This window comes from Chrysochloris asiatica, unplaced genomic scaffold (assembly GCF_000296735.1).
Source record: "Chrysochloris asiatica unplaced genomic scaffold, ChrAsi1.0 scaffold00350, whole genome shotgun sequence".
Taxonomy (NCBI): Eukaryota; Metazoa; Chordata; class Mammalia; order Afrosoricida; family Chrysochloridae; genus Chrysochloris; species Chrysochloris asiatica.
The window spans coordinates 1,244,494-1,261,073 of NW_006408868.1; the positions used below are offsets into that span (position 1 = coordinate 1,244,494).

At 55.9% G+C, this 16,580-nt stretch overlaps 1 protein-coding gene across 1 annotated transcript in view; it reads left to right on the plus strand.

The window, feature by feature from the left end:
- Positions 1 to 16,580, plus strand: part of STAB1 (stabilin 1) — a 26,615-nt gene continuing 10,035 nt past the window's right edge. The window contains exons 1-33 of the mRNA XM_006876027.1: positions 1 to 149; positions 4,454 to 4,590; positions 4,908 to 5,023; positions 5,130 to 5,215; positions 5,291 to 5,360; positions 5,711 to 5,806; positions 6,108 to 6,218; positions 6,468 to 6,667; positions 6,827 to 6,957; positions 7,093 to 7,220; positions 7,417 to 7,502; positions 7,659 to 7,793; positions 7,912 to 8,055; positions 8,179 to 8,241; positions 8,515 to 8,628; positions 8,746 to 8,799; positions 9,025 to 9,105; positions 9,536 to 9,694; positions 10,340 to 10,402; positions 10,575 to 10,670; positions 10,874 to 10,960; positions 11,602 to 11,713; positions 12,361 to 12,547; positions 12,643 to 12,736; positions 12,889 to 13,047; positions 14,022 to 14,117; positions 14,756 to 14,851; positions 15,008 to 15,055; positions 15,218 to 15,348; positions 15,464 to 15,575; positions 15,974 to 16,051; positions 16,138 to 16,236; positions 16,367 to 16,465. Of these exons, the coding sequence (XP_006876089.1) occupies positions 69 to 149; positions 4,454 to 4,590; positions 4,908 to 5,023; positions 5,130 to 5,215; positions 5,291 to 5,360; positions 5,711 to 5,806; positions 6,108 to 6,218; positions 6,468 to 6,667; positions 6,827 to 6,957; positions 7,093 to 7,220; positions 7,417 to 7,502; positions 7,659 to 7,793; positions 7,912 to 8,055; positions 8,179 to 8,241; positions 8,515 to 8,628; positions 8,746 to 8,799; positions 9,025 to 9,105; positions 9,536 to 9,694; positions 10,340 to 10,402; positions 10,575 to 10,670; positions 10,874 to 10,960; positions 11,602 to 11,713; positions 12,361 to 12,547; positions 12,643 to 12,736; positions 12,889 to 13,047; positions 14,022 to 14,117; positions 14,756 to 14,851; positions 15,008 to 15,055; positions 15,218 to 15,348; positions 15,464 to 15,575; positions 15,974 to 16,051; positions 16,138 to 16,236; positions 16,367 to 16,465 (3,549 nt within the window). The 5' untranslated portion in view covers positions 1 to 68. The remainder of the gene's footprint in view (positions 150 to 4,453; positions 4,591 to 4,907; positions 5,024 to 5,129; positions 5,216 to 5,290; positions 5,361 to 5,710; positions 5,807 to 6,107; positions 6,219 to 6,467; positions 6,668 to 6,826; positions 6,958 to 7,092; positions 7,221 to 7,416; positions 7,503 to 7,658; positions 7,794 to 7,911; positions 8,056 to 8,178; positions 8,242 to 8,514; positions 8,629 to 8,745; positions 8,800 to 9,024; positions 9,106 to 9,535; positions 9,695 to 10,339; positions 10,403 to 10,574; positions 10,671 to 10,873; positions 10,961 to 11,601; positions 11,714 to 12,360; positions 12,548 to 12,642; positions 12,737 to 12,888; positions 13,048 to 14,021; positions 14,118 to 14,755; positions 14,852 to 15,007; positions 15,056 to 15,217; positions 15,349 to 15,463; positions 15,576 to 15,973; positions 16,052 to 16,137; positions 16,237 to 16,366; positions 16,466 to 16,580) is intronic.

Here is a 16,580-nt window from a genome sequence, read left to right on the forward strand (position 1 = left end):
GAGCTCATTCCCCACGCTGGCCACCCTGACTCTGTCCTGGACAGTGTGCCCAGCAGCCACCACTGGCCATGGCAGGGCCCCAGGGCCGTCTCCTGCTCTGCCTCCTGGCCTTCTGTCTAGCAGGCTCCAGCTTCATCATGGGGCAGAAGGTGAGTGTGAGCGAGTAGCAAAGGGACATGGTGTTCTGGTCTTACTGGCCAGTGGCGAGAACAGGGAAGGGCCTTACTCGGTTGGGCGTGGGTCTGGGGATACAAAGGGTAGCCAGTACCTGCTGATCTTCTCAGAGCCTACCCGATCTGAAGGTCTGTGTCTGGCCGTCTAGGGTGACAAGGGGGTGTTGGCATGCTTTCTCTGTACCCAGCCACCCAGCTGTGTGGTGTGCCCCCCAACCTCTGCCTCCCAAGGCTTCCCAGGCTGAAGATGAGGGAGTCAAATCTAGGCCCACCCTCCAGCCCAGGCCTTTGTGTGACCCTCACCCAGGGATGGGAGATGGGAAACTCATGTGGACCGTGCATGCTGCTGGGAGCATGTGTATCTGGGAGAGAGTGTGCCCCGGGAGTGCCCCAGAGGCTGAGAGCTACCCCGCTTGGGGCATTCTGGGAAAACCGACCAAATGCACAGCCCTGGGCACAGTCGGGCACCATCCCCCTGAACCTTTACAACCATGGGCATGGGTCCTGCTATTCTGTGAGGAAGCTAAGCCCAAGGGATAGTGGAGACAGGTCACCCTAATTCAGAAGCCCTATTTCCAAACCACTCCCTGCCCCTCTCCAGAGTGTGACTGCTGGCTGGGTGGACAGGGAGCTACTGTATGGCTATGGCATGTCCCCTCGTGGTCATCTCCAGACAGGTTTCCTAGGTCCATGGCAGGAACATCATCCATTTGGAGCCTCTGGAAGAGCCTCCCAATATGCAGACAGAGTCCTTTGGAAGGGCCATGCCGCCCCCCACCCCACCCCGTGAGCTAAGCTCATCCAAACCTAGGGGCAGCGACTACTGTCCCCAAGGCACTGACAGGCTGAGATCCTGGGTCCCACAGCCAGGAGTACCAGAACGGGCATCCAGACCCGTTGCCATCATCAGACTTTCTTTTGTGTTCCATGTGGTGAGAGGGGGCCCTCACCTGGCCAGATTTGGGGACAGTTAGATCTGGGGCTGAGAAGAGCCAAAGGTTCCAGGACTGTGCTGTGCTGAACCTACTCTGCAAGTAGGTTCCTGCCCCTCCATTCCTCAGTTTCCCCATATGTACAAATGTGAGGGAATTTCAAAGACCTTACCACTTCCTCATGTTCTGCATGACAAGGATGGTCACTGGGTCATTGAGGGGCCTCCCGCTGGGGTTTTTCACTTATTGGTGGTCTCAGTCTGTGACTGCTTTCTAGTGTGTTCTGGGGCTACAGCTCAGCCAGCCTGGGCCAGGAGGAGGGCCCAGGGGTTCTTGTGGAAGGGATATGGCAAGGCTGGCCTCATCAGTCCTACCCTCATGCTTATTCAGTCCTGTATAGCTGAAACCCACTGCAAATATGAGGAAACTGAGGCTTAAGGGGAAGGATGTCCCCTGAGCCACAAAGTCAGTAAAAGGCAATAAGCAAGACATGAACACAGATTACTCAGGCAGTAGAGTTCTGGTAGCTTAGTGGGTAGCCGCAAGGTCAGCAGTTTGAATCTCCACAGGAGAAAGAAGAGACTTTCTGCTCTTGAAATGATGTACAGCCTCAGAAACCCAGTACAGGGTCACTATGAGTTGGAGCCAACTCCACAGCACATAACCACCACCACCCACCAGAAGCTGGAGAGGCTCCTAGGACTCATCTCTTCAACCACTGTGTATGGGTCTCCTATTCTGTGCTGTGCCTATGCTGGTGGAACTGATCATCTCAAGTCCAGAGCTGGCCCCTCTCCTTCTGCTCTGGGCCAGGGACAGCAGCTTAGGGCCTCCTTTCCTCTCTGAGGGGGAAGAACCTGGAAAGAACTTGGTCTTGGCTTGGGGGAATTTCTTCCACCACCAGACTCAGGAGTTCTGGTGTGACGCTGTGGGATAAAGCATTGAACCACAAGATTGGTTTGAACCACAAGGTCAGAGGTTTAAACTTTCGAGCTGCTCCTTGGAAACCCTATACAGGATTGCTGTGAGTCAGAACCGACTAGAAGACACTTACCAACAGCAACCAGGCTCAGGAGTGGATTACCCTATAAGCAAGGTTCACTACAGATTATTAAGTAAGCACAAGTAAACCAAGTTTACCTTGCTTATTGGATAATTTGCTTCTGACCAGGCTTCATACCTCATACCCCGTCAGCTTCCCCAGTATTATTTCTGTGGAAAGAGACAATGCAAGATCAATTCTGGGAATGAGGTGTAGGGGATGTGGGGCTATGCTCTCTGGCTCAGGCAGGCAGATCCCACAGGGAGAAAGAGATCTAGGTTCAGCCCCAGCCTCATTCCGCCCCAGCAGGACCCACAGCAAGGTGTGTTTTCAGGTTGTCAAGAGGTGAGGTGGGACTTGGATGTAGCAGTCATGGATGTGGTCTGAGAGCGGCAGGTTTGGACTGCAACACGGCCTTATCCATCCATCTCCACTTCACATTCCCTGACAAACACTGACATCCTGTGAGTGGGTGTCCACTGCCAGGGCCAAGAGCTCCAACTTTCTTTCAGGCCATAACTCACCCACTATTTCCTCAAACCCAGCTTCTTCACTGGCCCTGAACCATGCCCAATGATGACTTCACCCATAGCTTTGCCCAGGGGCCAGGTGGCCTCCAGGGAAGCCTGCTGCTCACTGAGTTTTTGCCCTGAGCCAGCAGTTGCTTGGTCGCCAAGTTACCCAATTTCCTAATTGCTCCCTGGCTCAGCAAAGACCAAGTCGCAGGGCAGGGTGGGGAATGAGACCGCAACATCCTAGCCCCATGTGCGGAGCTGCAAACGCTCAGGGCAACTTCCCTGTTCGCTGACCACAGAGGCATGAGCGGAAAAGTCCAAATCACAGCAGCAGAAAGGTCCCTGGGGCCCACAGGTTCTCCAGAAGAAGGGTCTGGGTATTATTTCTCCTTTTCTATCCTCTGAGAAGCTTGACATCTGTACTTTTTTTTAAAGAAAGAGATGTTCTGGGCTCACTGCCTTTGGACCAAAGTGTGTTCAGCATTTTTCAAGAGGAGAACATCTCAGCTACTCTAGGCTGTGCCCCACACCTCAAAAAATCTCTCCTACATCAAAATGCCCCTTCTCTATTCCCCATTCTCTTCCTATAACCAGGACTTTAGCTTTCTGCCTCTCTAGGGTGCAGTGTTGTAGTTTTCTGGGACTTCATTGCTGTAAAAGTGGCCCCAGTGGTGGACTTCTAGCCTTATGCAGACTGGTGAGTGAGGCCTGGTCCTGTCACACATACCATCGAAGTCCATGGGACCCCCACCCACCAGGGGCTGACCACCCCCCTAGCTAATCCTGTTGCCTCGATGCCTTATCAGTACCACCTACCAAGTACCCCTCCATTTGTGCCTACTGCCTAAGCCTCAGCCCAGGTCACAAGGTCTCACCTCGACTGTGTCCATTTCTGCCCCCACCTATACTCTGTTCTCCAGGCAGCAGCCAGAAAGCCCACTTAAAACCCAAACCAACTTGCCCAGCCTCATCAGACTTGCTGCCCTGGTTGCTAGCCCCTTTCCAGCCCCCATCTCAGGCATCAGCCTCCTCACATGGTCAGCAGCTCCTTCCTACTTCCAGGCCTTAGCCTCTGTTCCTCCTGCTGCTGGCACACTGCCTCTGTCCACTCCCATGCTCCTGTCAGGACCCAATTCGTTTGTCACCTCTCTCAGGAAGCTGCTTAGACCACTAGGCTGGGCTCTTTTGTTTCCTTGGCATCATTGTGTGTGAGGGCAGCAGTCCAGACCTGGGGTGAGCGCTCAGAGAGCCATGCCTGCCTGTCCCAGGCGTTGTCTGACACCCCTGTGCATGTGTGCTCTGCAAAAGAAGCTAGTCCCACGGGTGGGAGCCTGTGCTCTCAACATGCCCATAAATCAACCACAGCGTTGCTACATTCTCCTTCCAAACAGTGTCAGCCATGTTATTTATCATTTATTTATTTGCAAATGACGGCAAGATGGAGCACGAGGCTGGGAGTCTGGAGACCATGGTTTTGCCCCCAGACTGTCATCACTGGTGCAGAGGTGGAAAAGTGGCCGAATCCCCTTCATGTCAGAAGACACAGACTCAGGCTGCTGGGCATTTCTCATGGGGTGGGAAAAGTGGTAATTATGGACAAAGAAAAGCATGTGGCAATGAACACAGGGACTTGGCTATGGCAGTGGTTCCCCCGTCTCTTAGGGCTCTCCCTGTCCTGACTGCATCCTCATTGAGCAGATGGGGATCAGGGAGCAGTATGAGGACCTGCTGAGACCAGGACAGAGTCAGGCCCTCCCCTCACTCAGGGTCTCCACTTCCCACCCCACCTAGGTGCTGTCTAAACGCTGTGACATGAAGACCAGGTTTTATACGCATACACCCTGTACCCCATGTGCCGCTGTCAAGAGGCGGGTGTGTCCCCCAGGCTGGATCCGGGAGTTCCCTGAGAAGATATCCCAGGACTGCCGGTGCAGACCCCTATCCCCATCCTCACCAACTTCCAGGAGCATCCTATGGGGTGGCAAAGGGCAGGGAAGGGCCTGGGTGTGAGGGCAAGCACTCACTTATTGCCATATCCGACAGTCCTGCCTAAGAGAACTACAGTGGGGCAGAGATAGGTGGGGAGAAGGAAGTTGGAAGGCAGAAGGCAAGGTGGTGTTTATTGTGACCTGTACTCAGTTCTGGGCCAAGCAGAGAGAGGGGAGATGGAGTAAGCACTAGAATCCAGAGTTGGGAAGCTGGGATGGGAGCTCCTCACACCACACTGCCCACCCTCTGCCACCAGCTATGAGGTACAACTGGGGGACTCATTGCTGTCTATGAGCGGCTGCAGACAGGAGTGCTGGAAAGAGGTGGTGCAGAAGACCTGCTGCCCTGGCTACTGGGGGTCTGAATGCTACGGTACAGGGGCGAGGGGGTGAGGCCTGCATCTGGGGCTCCACAGAGCTGAGGGGTTAGTGGGGAACCCAGGGTTCTAGGAATGGAGCTAAGTTCTGGGGGTCCACAGAGTGCCCTGGGGGTGCTGAGACTCCATGCAACGGCCATGGGACCTGCCTGGATGGCATAGCCAGGAATGGGACCTGTGTGTGCCAAGTAAGAGCGGGTCAGGAGTGGGATTGGGGTGGGAGCGGTGGAGGGGCCACGCTGACTTGGGGTGTCTCCTGCTAGGAAAACTTCAGCGGCTCAGCCTGTCAGGAATGCCAAGATCCCAACCGTTTTGGCCCTGACTGCAAGTCTGGTGAGTGGGGGCAGGAGGGCAGGGCCAGCAGCTACCTGGGGACTTGTGGGGACCCGGCCCCTATGACCACTCCCCCATCCCTTCAACCTCCCTCTCAACCCCTCAGCCCCCCCACTTTCCCTTCAGGGACCCACATTGCTTCATCCTATCTCCAAACGCCTGCCCGTGCTATTCTCCTTGGAGCTCTCCTCCAGGAAGCTCTCCTTGAACCCCTAAGTGGGACCCAATGCTCCCCCTGGACTCCCATGGCTCTTGTACCCTTGGGATTATCCCTGTCAAGGCTGAGACTGGGATTGCTGAAGTGGTGGGCCTCGTGGGTGCCCCCTGAGTATCTTCCTGTGTCTCTCCAGTGTGCAGTTGCATCCATGGTGTGTGCAGACGTGGGCCACGTGGGGATGGGACCTGCCTGTGCTTTGCTGGATACACTGGACCCCACTGTGACCAAGGTGAACAGTGAACACAGGGTCGGTCCTCAGGGAAGCAAATGGGGTGAGGAGGGATAGCGCCTGAGGTCCAGTAGGTCCGCTGCCTGCAGTCATATTGATTTCTAAGGAAAGGCACACAGCTGATCATGGTGGAGGGATATCATCCAAGACCTCCACCATCCAGAGGCCCTGAGAGGGCAGGTTCCTGCCCAAAGTCACACATGGCTGAGTCAGGAAGCCACACAGGTCACACCTTTGCCCCTGTGCTCCTGCTCAGCCAGACACTCTGGCCTTTTCAGCGATCTCTCCTCTCTCTGCCCAGAGCTCCCAGTCTGCCAGGCCCTGAAGTGTCCCAAGAACTCCCAGTGCTCAGCAGAGGCCCCCTCCTGCCGCTGCCTGCCTGGTCACACCCAGCAAGGCAGTGAATGCCAAGGTAAGCCTGTGACCTGGAGGCCTAGGACCCAGCTTGGGATGGATAGGCATGGGAAGGATGTGCTTTTAACCTAGCAAGTGCTAGCCGGCCATTTGCAGGGTGAGAGAGCTATCCCCAAACAGGGAAGAGGGCTTGCCCAAGAAGCCCACTGCCTGTTTGCTCACCCCGTTTCGGGACACCCTGGTGGAAGTTGCAGGAGATGGGCCTCTGGTGTTCAACTTACTTGGACTCTTGCTCTCTACCCGATAGCCCCCAACCCCTGCCAGCTACCCTCCCGCTGTGCCCTGTGGGCCCAGTGCTCGGTGAGCCCCATGGGCCAGGCACAGTGTCGCTGCCAAGAGGGTTACCATGGTGATGGGACAGTGTGTCTGCCCCAGGACCCGTGCACCACCAACCACGGTGGCTGCCCAAGCAATTCCACCCTGTGCATATACCAGCGGCCAGGCAAGGTGAGCCAGGGCCCGCTCAAACTGGGCCCCTAGGAGCTTAGCTGCTCCATTTGTAAAATGGGGAGAAGATAAGGGTCCTGGTCTTAGAGGGCAACTGTGGGGTCAAATGGGCTCTGTGAGTGTGTGACACTGGTTGGTGTTCTGTGTCCCGTGGCCCAGGCCTCCTGCTCATGTAAACCTGGCCTGGTCAGCGCCAGCCACAATGCCACCGCTGGCTGCTTTGCCACCTGCTTCCCCCTTTCCTGTGATCGGTCAGCTACCTGCCAGGTGACCTCAGATGGGAAGATCAGGTGCACACAGGGACCTCGGGGGGAAGGGGGCCCACAGGCGGCCATGCAGAGAAGACCTGAGGGAGGGGGCAAGGAAAGGGTAGGGAGGAGGCCCTGGTGAGGCCCCTGCCCTGACAACGTTCCTTATGCTCCCAGCTGTGTGTGTAAGGAGGGTGAGGTGGGAGATGGACGTGCCTGCTTCGGCCACCTGCTCCATGAGGTGCAGAAGTCTAGCCAGGTGGGCCTTGTGGTGTTGCGTCTGAGAGCCGCCCTCGACATACTGGGTATGTGAGCCCCGCCCCTCACCCTCGAACCAGTGGGGAGGGAAAGGCACTCAGTGGAGACCCCAGGTTCTACCCAGGGTGGGTGTGACTGGGTGGAGGTCCTGTATCCCCACTTTACCTCCCTCACACCTTGGACTGAGGGTCTTCCCAAGCTTCCCCCCAGGATCAGTCTGAGGCAGCCTCTCCCTGCCCTTAGGCCAGGGCTGCGGGGAGCTCCTCAGCACTTCAGGCCCTTTCACTGTGCTCGTGCCATCTGTCACCTCCTACTCCAGGATCACAAACGTGAGCCACCCCACCCCCACCAAGGGGCTTCTGCTGCCCTCCCTCTTCCTAGGTCACACTGGGGGCGCTGAGGCTTCGCCATCCCTGGCACTGCCCAGGTAGGGGCAGCAGGGAAAGGCCCCACCTTGTGCTCACTCAGACCCCTCCCCCATGCAGGTGTCCCTTGCCCAGCAGCTCTGCAGACAGTACATCATCGCAGGGCAGCACGTGCTGGAGGAGGGCGGCCTGCAGACACGCCGCTGGTGGACGCTGGCCGGGCAGCTCATCACCGTCACCTTCAGCCGCTTCATAGTAAGGGAGAAGACCTTAGCCTAATGGCCAAGGAGCCACAGAGCAGAACACAGCCCAGGCACAGGTGTGGAGGTGGAAGGAGGCGTGTTGGGTCTGAGTCAGCTGTCTCTTATTACAGCATAAATACTCCTACACTTACGAAGATCAGCCCCAGAAGAAATTCAGTATTCACAGGGCCAATTATCCAGCCTCCAATGGCGTCTTCCATGTGGTTACCAACCTGCGATTGGAGCCCCCCTCAGGGTTCTTTGGGGACCCAGAGGTATGTTGGTGCTCCCCACTGCTCTCCCACTTCGTCTGTCAGGGGAGAAGGAGGAGGAGGGGCAGTTCAGGGCAAGGCTCCTTCCCTGTGAAGCAGCCTCACACCTTCCCCCAACCCCGGCAGAGAACTATCGGCAGGATTCTCGCCTCCACTGAGGCCTTCAGTCGCTTTGAGACCATTCTGGAGGTAAGCCTGTTTGGGCTGCTGTGCTGAGCTAGGGCCCCTTCTTCAAACTCTGCTTCTCCACTCGCCAGCCTCCAGGAGCCTGCTCTGTGACTCCTTGGCCATTATTAGGCTAAGGTCCTCTTCCTTACTTTGAAGGCCCCATTGCTGGGGCCTCCAGCTTCTGGTGGGCGTTTCCTAAAGGCTGAAGGTAGCCAGGCCAGAGCTGGGCTCAGAAGTGTGGGCTGGCCTTAGCAACTCCTGAGCTGCCATCTTCCTCCTATCCCCTCTTCCCAGAACTGTGGGCTGCCCTCCATCCTGGATGGGCCTGGACCCTTCACAGTCTTTGTTCCAAGCAACGAGGCTGTGGACAGCTTACGAGATGGCCGCCTCATCTACCTCTTCACATCAGTAAGCTCAGCAGGGCAGTGGGGGGGGGGAGGGGAGGGGGAGGATTGGTGTGCTCCCCAGGATCTCCACCCTTCCCCACAAGTCCTCCAGGAGCCAAGCCCTCTCTTCGCTTGCCAGGGTCTCTCCAAACTGCAGGAGCTGGTGAGGTACCACATCTACAGCCACGGCCGGGTGAGGACTTCTGCTGCTGGGCTCTTTGTAATTGTGTCCGGGGATCATTCTTCTCAGGGGCCCCCTCTCCTTCCTGTCTCTTCTCTTTTCCCCTTGGGACTATTATAGGTCAGAGGAGAAGAGCCTCAGGACTAAAGGGGGGAGCTGTGAGTCACCTGGGTGGGACTGGGCATGGTTCCAAGTATGATCAGTACCTAGCCCAAGGCCACACTCTTGCCTACCCAGCTGACCACAGAGAAGCTCATCTCCAAGGGTCGGGTCCTCACCATGGCAAACCAGGTCCTGGCTGTGAACATCTCTGAGGAGGTGAGATTCCACTCATATTTGGAATACATAGGCAAATGGAAAGGCTGGGGATAACTGGCTAGTCATTGTGCCTCTTTTGCCCTACTTTCCTGCTCCAAGCCCTTTATGAACAGAACTCTATGTTCTGGTGGGAGGTCACGTGGGAGACAGACTGAAGTCTAATCCTTCTGCTGGGACCCAATGGGGTGGAAGAGGCTCCCAGAAGGAGAGGGATGCTCCATGTGTCAGGCACTGCACTGTGAGGGCATGGCCAGAGCAGGACATCCTCCAAGGGGGTGGGGGTGGGGGTGGGAACAGGCATGGCTGGCTGGGCCTTGACCACCACAATGACGAACCCAAGCAGTGAGGGGAAGCCCAGGGCAATGAGGGCTGACTGGGGCCAGTTACGCTGAGGCTATGTGGGGTGAAACAGTGGGTTTCTGCATCCCAGGGACGCATCCTTCTGGGACCTCAGGGAGTCCCACTGAAGCAAGTAGATGTGCTGGCTGCCAATGGTGTGATGCATGTGCTGGATGGTGTCCTGCTGCCTCCCACCATCCAGCCCATCCTACCCAAGCACTGCAGTGAGGAGCAGCACCAGATGGTGATGGTGAGCGGGGCTCTGTGCCACTGCACAGCCAGGCCCTTTCATCTCCAGACCCACAGTCATGCAAGCACTTCCTGGGGTCCCCTCACACCCAGTGCATAGACAGTCCTTTTTTTATAAAAACTTTCTTTAAATTGTGGATTGAATGAAGGTTTACTGAGCAGATTGTGAGTTTCACATTTAACAAATCGTGTACTTCGTTCATCTTGATTGCAATCCCCACAATGGAGCATCGCTTATCCCTCTTTGTCCCTTATCTGTTCCTCTGTCTTTCCCCACCCTTCTGGGGTGTGTTCTTGGGTGAATACTGCCTTTTAATCTTGAATGATTCTCCACTCTATGGTATCACCATTGTTTACTGATCTACTTTGAAATGACTCCCCCAGCTTCTACCACTCTGTCCCCAGACTCCCTGCCAAGACTCAATGATTCGTCAGTGGTTTACCTGACACACCTGGGCATGCTCTGCTCCATTTCCTGCCCCGTGGCCTCAGACACGTGGCTATTTACTACCTCAGGGCCCTGCTCTGGCAAAAATGCTGTGCATTAGTCTTCCCAGGGTTGGTTCACTCTCCTCTCTTAGGTCTCAGCTCACTGTCACTTTCTTAGATAAGCGAAAGACTACCTTCTCTCCTCCTGCCCATTCAGGGTTCCTGTGTAGACTGCCAAGCCCTGAACACCAGCACATGCCCCCCCAACAGCATGGAGCTGGTGAGCACCCTTGGCCCAGCCCTCAGGGCTTCCCAACTGCCCAGCAAGCTTTCTGCCTGGGTTAGGGAGGGAGAAGGGACCAGAGACTAGGATATACCTGGAGGCCAGCCTGGTTAAGGGGGTGAGCCCAGCACCCACATCTGTTGTAAGCCTGGCACGGCCCATCTCTCAGGACATATTCCCCAAGGAGTGTGTCTACATTCATGACCCTACTGGCCTCAATGTTCTGAAGAAGGGCTGCGCCCGCCACTGCAACCAAACCATCACGGTGAGCCCTAGGCACAGGATGCCCAATCTCGGGGTGGTATGGGCCCAATCTCGGGGTGGTATGGGCCATGAGGGACTTCACCCACCTCCTGGCTCTGAAAGTGGACCAGGGAGCAGAAGTTGCCCAGGCAATTGGGGTGGGGGTGGGGGTGGGGTAGGGCACACGGTAGGGCCCACCCCTCAGACATGCTCTTTCTCTTATAGAAGCTAGGCTGCTGCAAAGGATTTTTTGGCCCCGACTGTGCGCAGTGTCCTGGGGGCTTCTCCAACCCCTGCTATGGAAAAGGCAACGTGAGTGCTGCCTTCCGTGGGGTAATGTGGGGGGAAGCCAGGGGCTCCTTTCTGAATTGCCATTGACTTTGCTGTGTGTCTGAGCCAAGCCAGTTGTCCTCTGACCTTGGGTTCCTCACATCGAGGTAATGGAAGCTGGGCCAAGTTATTAGTAATATTTTAATTGTTGTGAAGTGCTGTTGAGTCGGTTCCGACCTATAGCGACCTTGTATAGGGTTTCCAAGGAACAACTGGTGACCTTGAATCTCTAACCTTGCAGTTCAAACAACTTTGCTGTCGAGTGCATTAACCCACAGCACCACACCAGGACTTTAGAAGTAATTAATTGGATAAACTTTTGCATCTGTTTTCTTTCACATATGCTATTGGTCAGTAGTTTTCTTTTGCCTTCCGTTTTTACCACTTTGTGATATCAGGGTTATTTAGCGGGCAGTGGAAGGACACTTGTTTCTCGATTGAGAAGACATCACCCAGGAAGCCTCCAGGGTCCAATGACTTTTAGGAGGCTCTTTCTGTGACAGTATCAATAATTTTTAGAGTCCCTTCTAGGGTGAGGTTTTGAGGAGAGCAGCAGCTCAGAGGTATGCTGAGGTGGAGAAAGCCTTCCTCAGGACTTACCCTGGCTCCTGTCCACCCCGCAGTGCAGTGACGGGGTCCAGGGCAACGGAGCTTGCCTCTGCTTCCCAGACTACAAAGGCATCGCCTGCCACATCTGTAACAACCCAAAGAAACATGGAGACCAGTGCCAAGAAGGTGAGTGGTCCTACCCTAGGCTGCCTCTCAGGGAGAGAGTTTATTTGGAAAGGGAGCGGGAGCTCCTAAGAAGGGGACCAGGGCCCGAGGAGGAAAGAAAGGTGAAGGCCAGAGGAAATGAAGCAGGATTTGGGAACAAAAGTAGATGTTTCCTTCACCCATGCCAGGAAGAGGACCACGATTTAATGTAAAACATGAAGGATTTAGTTTAGATCAGACACCAGAAAAACTTCCTGGTGATGATGCGTATATAGCCAGGCAACTAGAATGTTATGTGCCGTGGAGTTGGTTCCGACTCATAGCAACCTTGTATAGGGTTTCTGAGGCTGTAAATCTTTACGGGAGCAGAAAGCATCATCTTTCTCCTGCAGAACAGCTGGTAGTTTCGAACTGCTGACCTTGTGGTTGGCAGCCCAATTCATAACCAGTACGCTACCAGAGCAACTAGAATAGGGTGAATGAAAGCACAGGATGTCCCCTTACATTTCCTCTGCCTGCCCATCAGGACTGGGATAACCTCTGATTCTGTGACCCTAAACTCAAATTTATATTGACTTGGCCCATTCCCAGCCTCCACCAGGTCTATCCTGGCACCTGACCAGACCTGCTCCCTGCCTCAATTTCTCTGCCCCATCTCCTTTCTACAGACTGTGGCTGTGTCCATGGTCTATGTGACAACCGTCCAGGCAGTGGGGGGGTGTGCCAGCATGGCACATGTGCTCCTGGCTTCAGCGGCCGCTTCTGCAATGAGACCATGAGAGACTGTGAGGCCACGGGTCTGGCCCAGCATTGCCACCAGCATGCCCGCTGTGTCATCCAGGAGGGTACCGCCAGGTGAGGACTGCTCTTGGGCTCTTCCTGTTCCTCTTTGCCCTACTCCCCACTCTAGCCTCTTAGAGGTTCACTGGAGTCCCCTTCCCCCACCCCAGGTGTGTCTGCCTTGATGACTTTGAGGGCGATGGATTCTCCTGTGCACCCAGCAACCCCTGCTCCCACCCAGACCGTGGTGGCTGCTCAGAGAATGTCAGTCCTTGTTGCTCCCCTTAAGCTCTGACTCAGGGACTTTTCTGGACCTAGCGTCTGGGGTGGGGAGAGCAGAGTGAGAGGAGGGGCTCTCCCTGCGCCTCTGTCAGTTATATTGCGCCTCCTGAGTCATTTAACTGTGGCTCCCCTAGGCCGAGTGTGTTCCCGGAGCTCCGGGTACCCATAATTGCACGTGTCACAAAGGCTGGAGTGGTGACGGCAGGGTCTGCGTGGCCATCGATGAGTGTGAGCTGGGTGCACGAGGCGGCTGTCATATCGATGCCCTCTGTAGCTACGTGGGCCCTGGGCAGGTGAGGCAGGAAGGCCCAGGATGGCAAGGTGCTGAAGATACTGGGTCCAAATCCTGGGGACACTCTCCTTACCCCGTGGTACTCCAAGAACTCAAGCTTCAGGACCCAGAGCCTCAGACTTAGATGAGAATCCAATACTGACCTGTTGAATCACCGTCTGGGATTCATTCATTCATGCATCTACACATTTGCTCCCCATGTGGTACCTGTTACATGCTGGTCCCTGCTCTAGACTCAGGGAGATCTTGCTCTGGAACTCTGCAGTCTCAGAATCTAGTCACAGAATCTTAGGTCCACCTAGAAGGCTCCAGGTTCTATCAGGCCTGGTTCTATCAGCTGAGGGCTGATGGGCGTGAAAAAGATCTCATACACCAATTGGGAGGCCAGTCTGGTTGGTTCAAGGTCAGCCTCTGTGTGACCCAGGGCTGTGCAGGGCTCATGAGCTTCGTGTCCTTCCAACCCATTGTAGCCTGAGCTGTGACAACTCACATAGGTGTGGGAGCTGGAGTTTTTGAGCCCGATACATCAAGCCCCAAACCAAGTTAATTCCAACTCATAGTGAACCTATATAAGGCTTTCAAGACTACAAATCTTTCTGAAGGGACCAGAGCAGCTCACCAAGGTAGCAGGGTTTAAGATGAGATCAGAGCCACCACCCCCGGGGTTGACCTTGGCAACCTGGGCGAGGATGCCGATCGTGCCACCTTCAGCCTGAACAGAGGGGCACTGAGTCCCCATGGACACTTCCCTGATGATGGTGCCACTTCTCCGACCAATCTCTAGAGCTTGCCACCTCTCAGGGCCTCAGCCTCTCCACCTGGAAATGGCTCTCCAGGGGTGGGACTTGGAAGAGCTCACCTGGGGTCTGGGCAGGCTTCCCAGAAGCAGTCAGTGCCCAGGAGAGGTGATGGGTGGAGCAGGGAAGACTTGGGTGATTAGGTGAGATGAGCTGCTCTGCTGCCCCACCTGTCCAGAGCCGGTGCACCTGCAAGCTGGGCTTCGCCGGAGATGGTTACCTGTGCAGCCCCATCGACCCCTGTCGAGTGGGGAACGGCGGCTGCCACGACCTGGTGAGGGGCCGAAGGGGAGCATATGCTGGTGGGCTTAGGCTGCAGCTTGTCTCCTGTTAGAATAGGGATCTTTCTAACCCCGTAATTCAACCATGCCACTCCCTTGCCCATAAGATAAAGCCTTCACTCCCCTTTACTTTTGTAAAACCCAGGCCAGCGCCTCTCTCCACCCCCACCTCACCAGACATTCCTTGCTCCTCATGCCAGTTGGGGTTCCTCACTTACCTTGCTCTGTCCTAACATTCACTCCTCTCCTTCATTCTCACATTCCTGAGAAGGCCTCCCATCCTACCCCTTCATCCTGGCTAGCTCTTCCTGCCATTAGCCCACTCTCCCCAGAGCACCAGCCACCCCCCAGGTGGGGCCAGGCCTCCTGGGTACCCCCACAGTCCTGGCCCTGCCCCATCCGCCATCCTGGGCTGGGATAATGGCCCTGTCAGGAGAGCAAGGCCAGGCACACCAAAGGAGTCCCAGAAATGCCCACCGGGTGTGTGGAGCTGGGTGGTGGGGGACAGGTGGCTGGATAGGCAGATGGTAGGGGGATGGGAGACCAGGGTGAGGGTGAACAGAGAGATGGAGGATGGGCAGGATTGACCTTATGGGTGCTGAAGGATCTCTTTGACCCACTCTGACCCTAGGCCACCTGTCGGGCAGTAGGGGGAGGTCAGCGGGTCTGCACATGCCCTGCTGGCTATGGAGGTAATGGCTTCAACTGCTACGGAGACATCTTGCAGGTAAATAGTGCACAGACTCATTTCTGGTGTCTGTGCTTGGAGAGGACCCTCTTGTATGCCTCACACAGGAAAGAGGCAACGCTCGGGGCCTAGGGTAGGGAGGAAGACTTGGAGCTACTCCTAAGTTTATGACCTCAGCTCTTTCCTTCCTCTTAGGAGCTGGAGGCAAATGCCCACTTCTTCATCTTCTCCCAGTGGATCAAGGTAGAACAGGGCAGGATGTTGGGGTGGGGCCTCAAATCCAGGAGGCACATAACATCTCCAAGAATTGGAGGTGGGGTAGGCCTGGAGGCTGGGATCAGGTGATCTCAAGATGGTGGCTGCATTCATCACACCTCCTGTCCCCCTGCACGCTGTGGTTCCCAGAATGCCAGCATCACCCTTCCTGCTGACAGCCGCATCACAGCACTGGTGCCCTCTGAATCTGCCATCCGCAGCCTGAATCCCAAGGACCGGGCCTTCTGGTTGCAACCAAAGATGCTGCCGCAGCTGGTCAGGTACAGCAACCAGGGGAAGGGAGGTGGAAGAATTGGGTCCCCAGCCTGGCTTAGGGTAAGCCCCAGTCCCAAGTGTCTCTATAGGTCGTGCTAAAACCCCAAGCTGCCCCCACAGGGCACATTTTCTCCAGGGTGCTCACTCTGAGGAGGACCTGGCCCGACTGGGTGGACAAGATGTGGCCACCTTGAACCCTACCACACACTGGGAGATTCGCAACATTAGTGGGGTATGTGGTAAGCTCTTGGCGGAAGAGTGGGGCCAGACAGGGCATGGGAGGCACAGTCCAGGGACTCGGGGTGAGATCAGGATCCCCTTACCCTGCCCAGGATCCCCTGAGTCCAGGGTCTCACTCAGGGCAGTGGGCTCAGGACACATTTGCTGATGGACAGTGTGTCTCTGGGTCCGAGATGGCAATACTGGCAAGGGGTCTGTCCATCCTGTTGGCACTGTACACCTCCCTCTCATGCAGGGTTTTTGTGCCCGTCTGGTGGGTCCTGAATCTGAATGTGTGTAGACCAGGCTGGGTGGCACCTATGAGTGCCCGTGTGCCAGTGTCTCTCCTCTAGTGCTGCACTGACTCTTCAGTAGCCTGCCTGTAGCTAAGCTCCACCCACTGCCTTCCAGAGGGTCTGGGTGCAGAATGCCAGTGTGGATGTGGCTGACCTCCTTGCCACCAATGGTTTCCTACACATCCTCAACCAGGTATGGAAGGGGTGTGCACGGGGAACCTTCCAGGTGGCCTAGAGGCAGGCAACTGCTCACTGAACAGCCACCATGCTCGGCCCTAGGTCTTACTACCTCCACGGGGGGACATGCTGCCAGGGCAGGGATTGCTACAATTACTGGGCTCCATCCCGGCCTTCAATCTCTTCCTGAAGCTGCTGCAGGTATGGAAGGGCAAGTGTGGGGGCATCTGGTTAGGGGCATTATATCCTAGGTCTGGAGGGAGCTAGCTGGATCCCAGGATCAAGACGGAGGACAGCTATGCTCACGCCCAACCCCACCTCCTACCGCTAGCACCACAAGCTGATTGCCCAGATTGATGCTGCCCTCGCCTACACCATCTTCGTGCCTACAAACCAATCACTGGAGATTCAGGGCAATAGCAGCAACCTGGTGAGGCCTCTGGCAGCTGGGGGCAAGGGTGATGGTGGAGAAGTGAGCCTCCCACCTCGGGACAAAGCTGCTCAATGGTGGAACTTGCCTGGAGCCCTCTGAGCTGTTACTTACT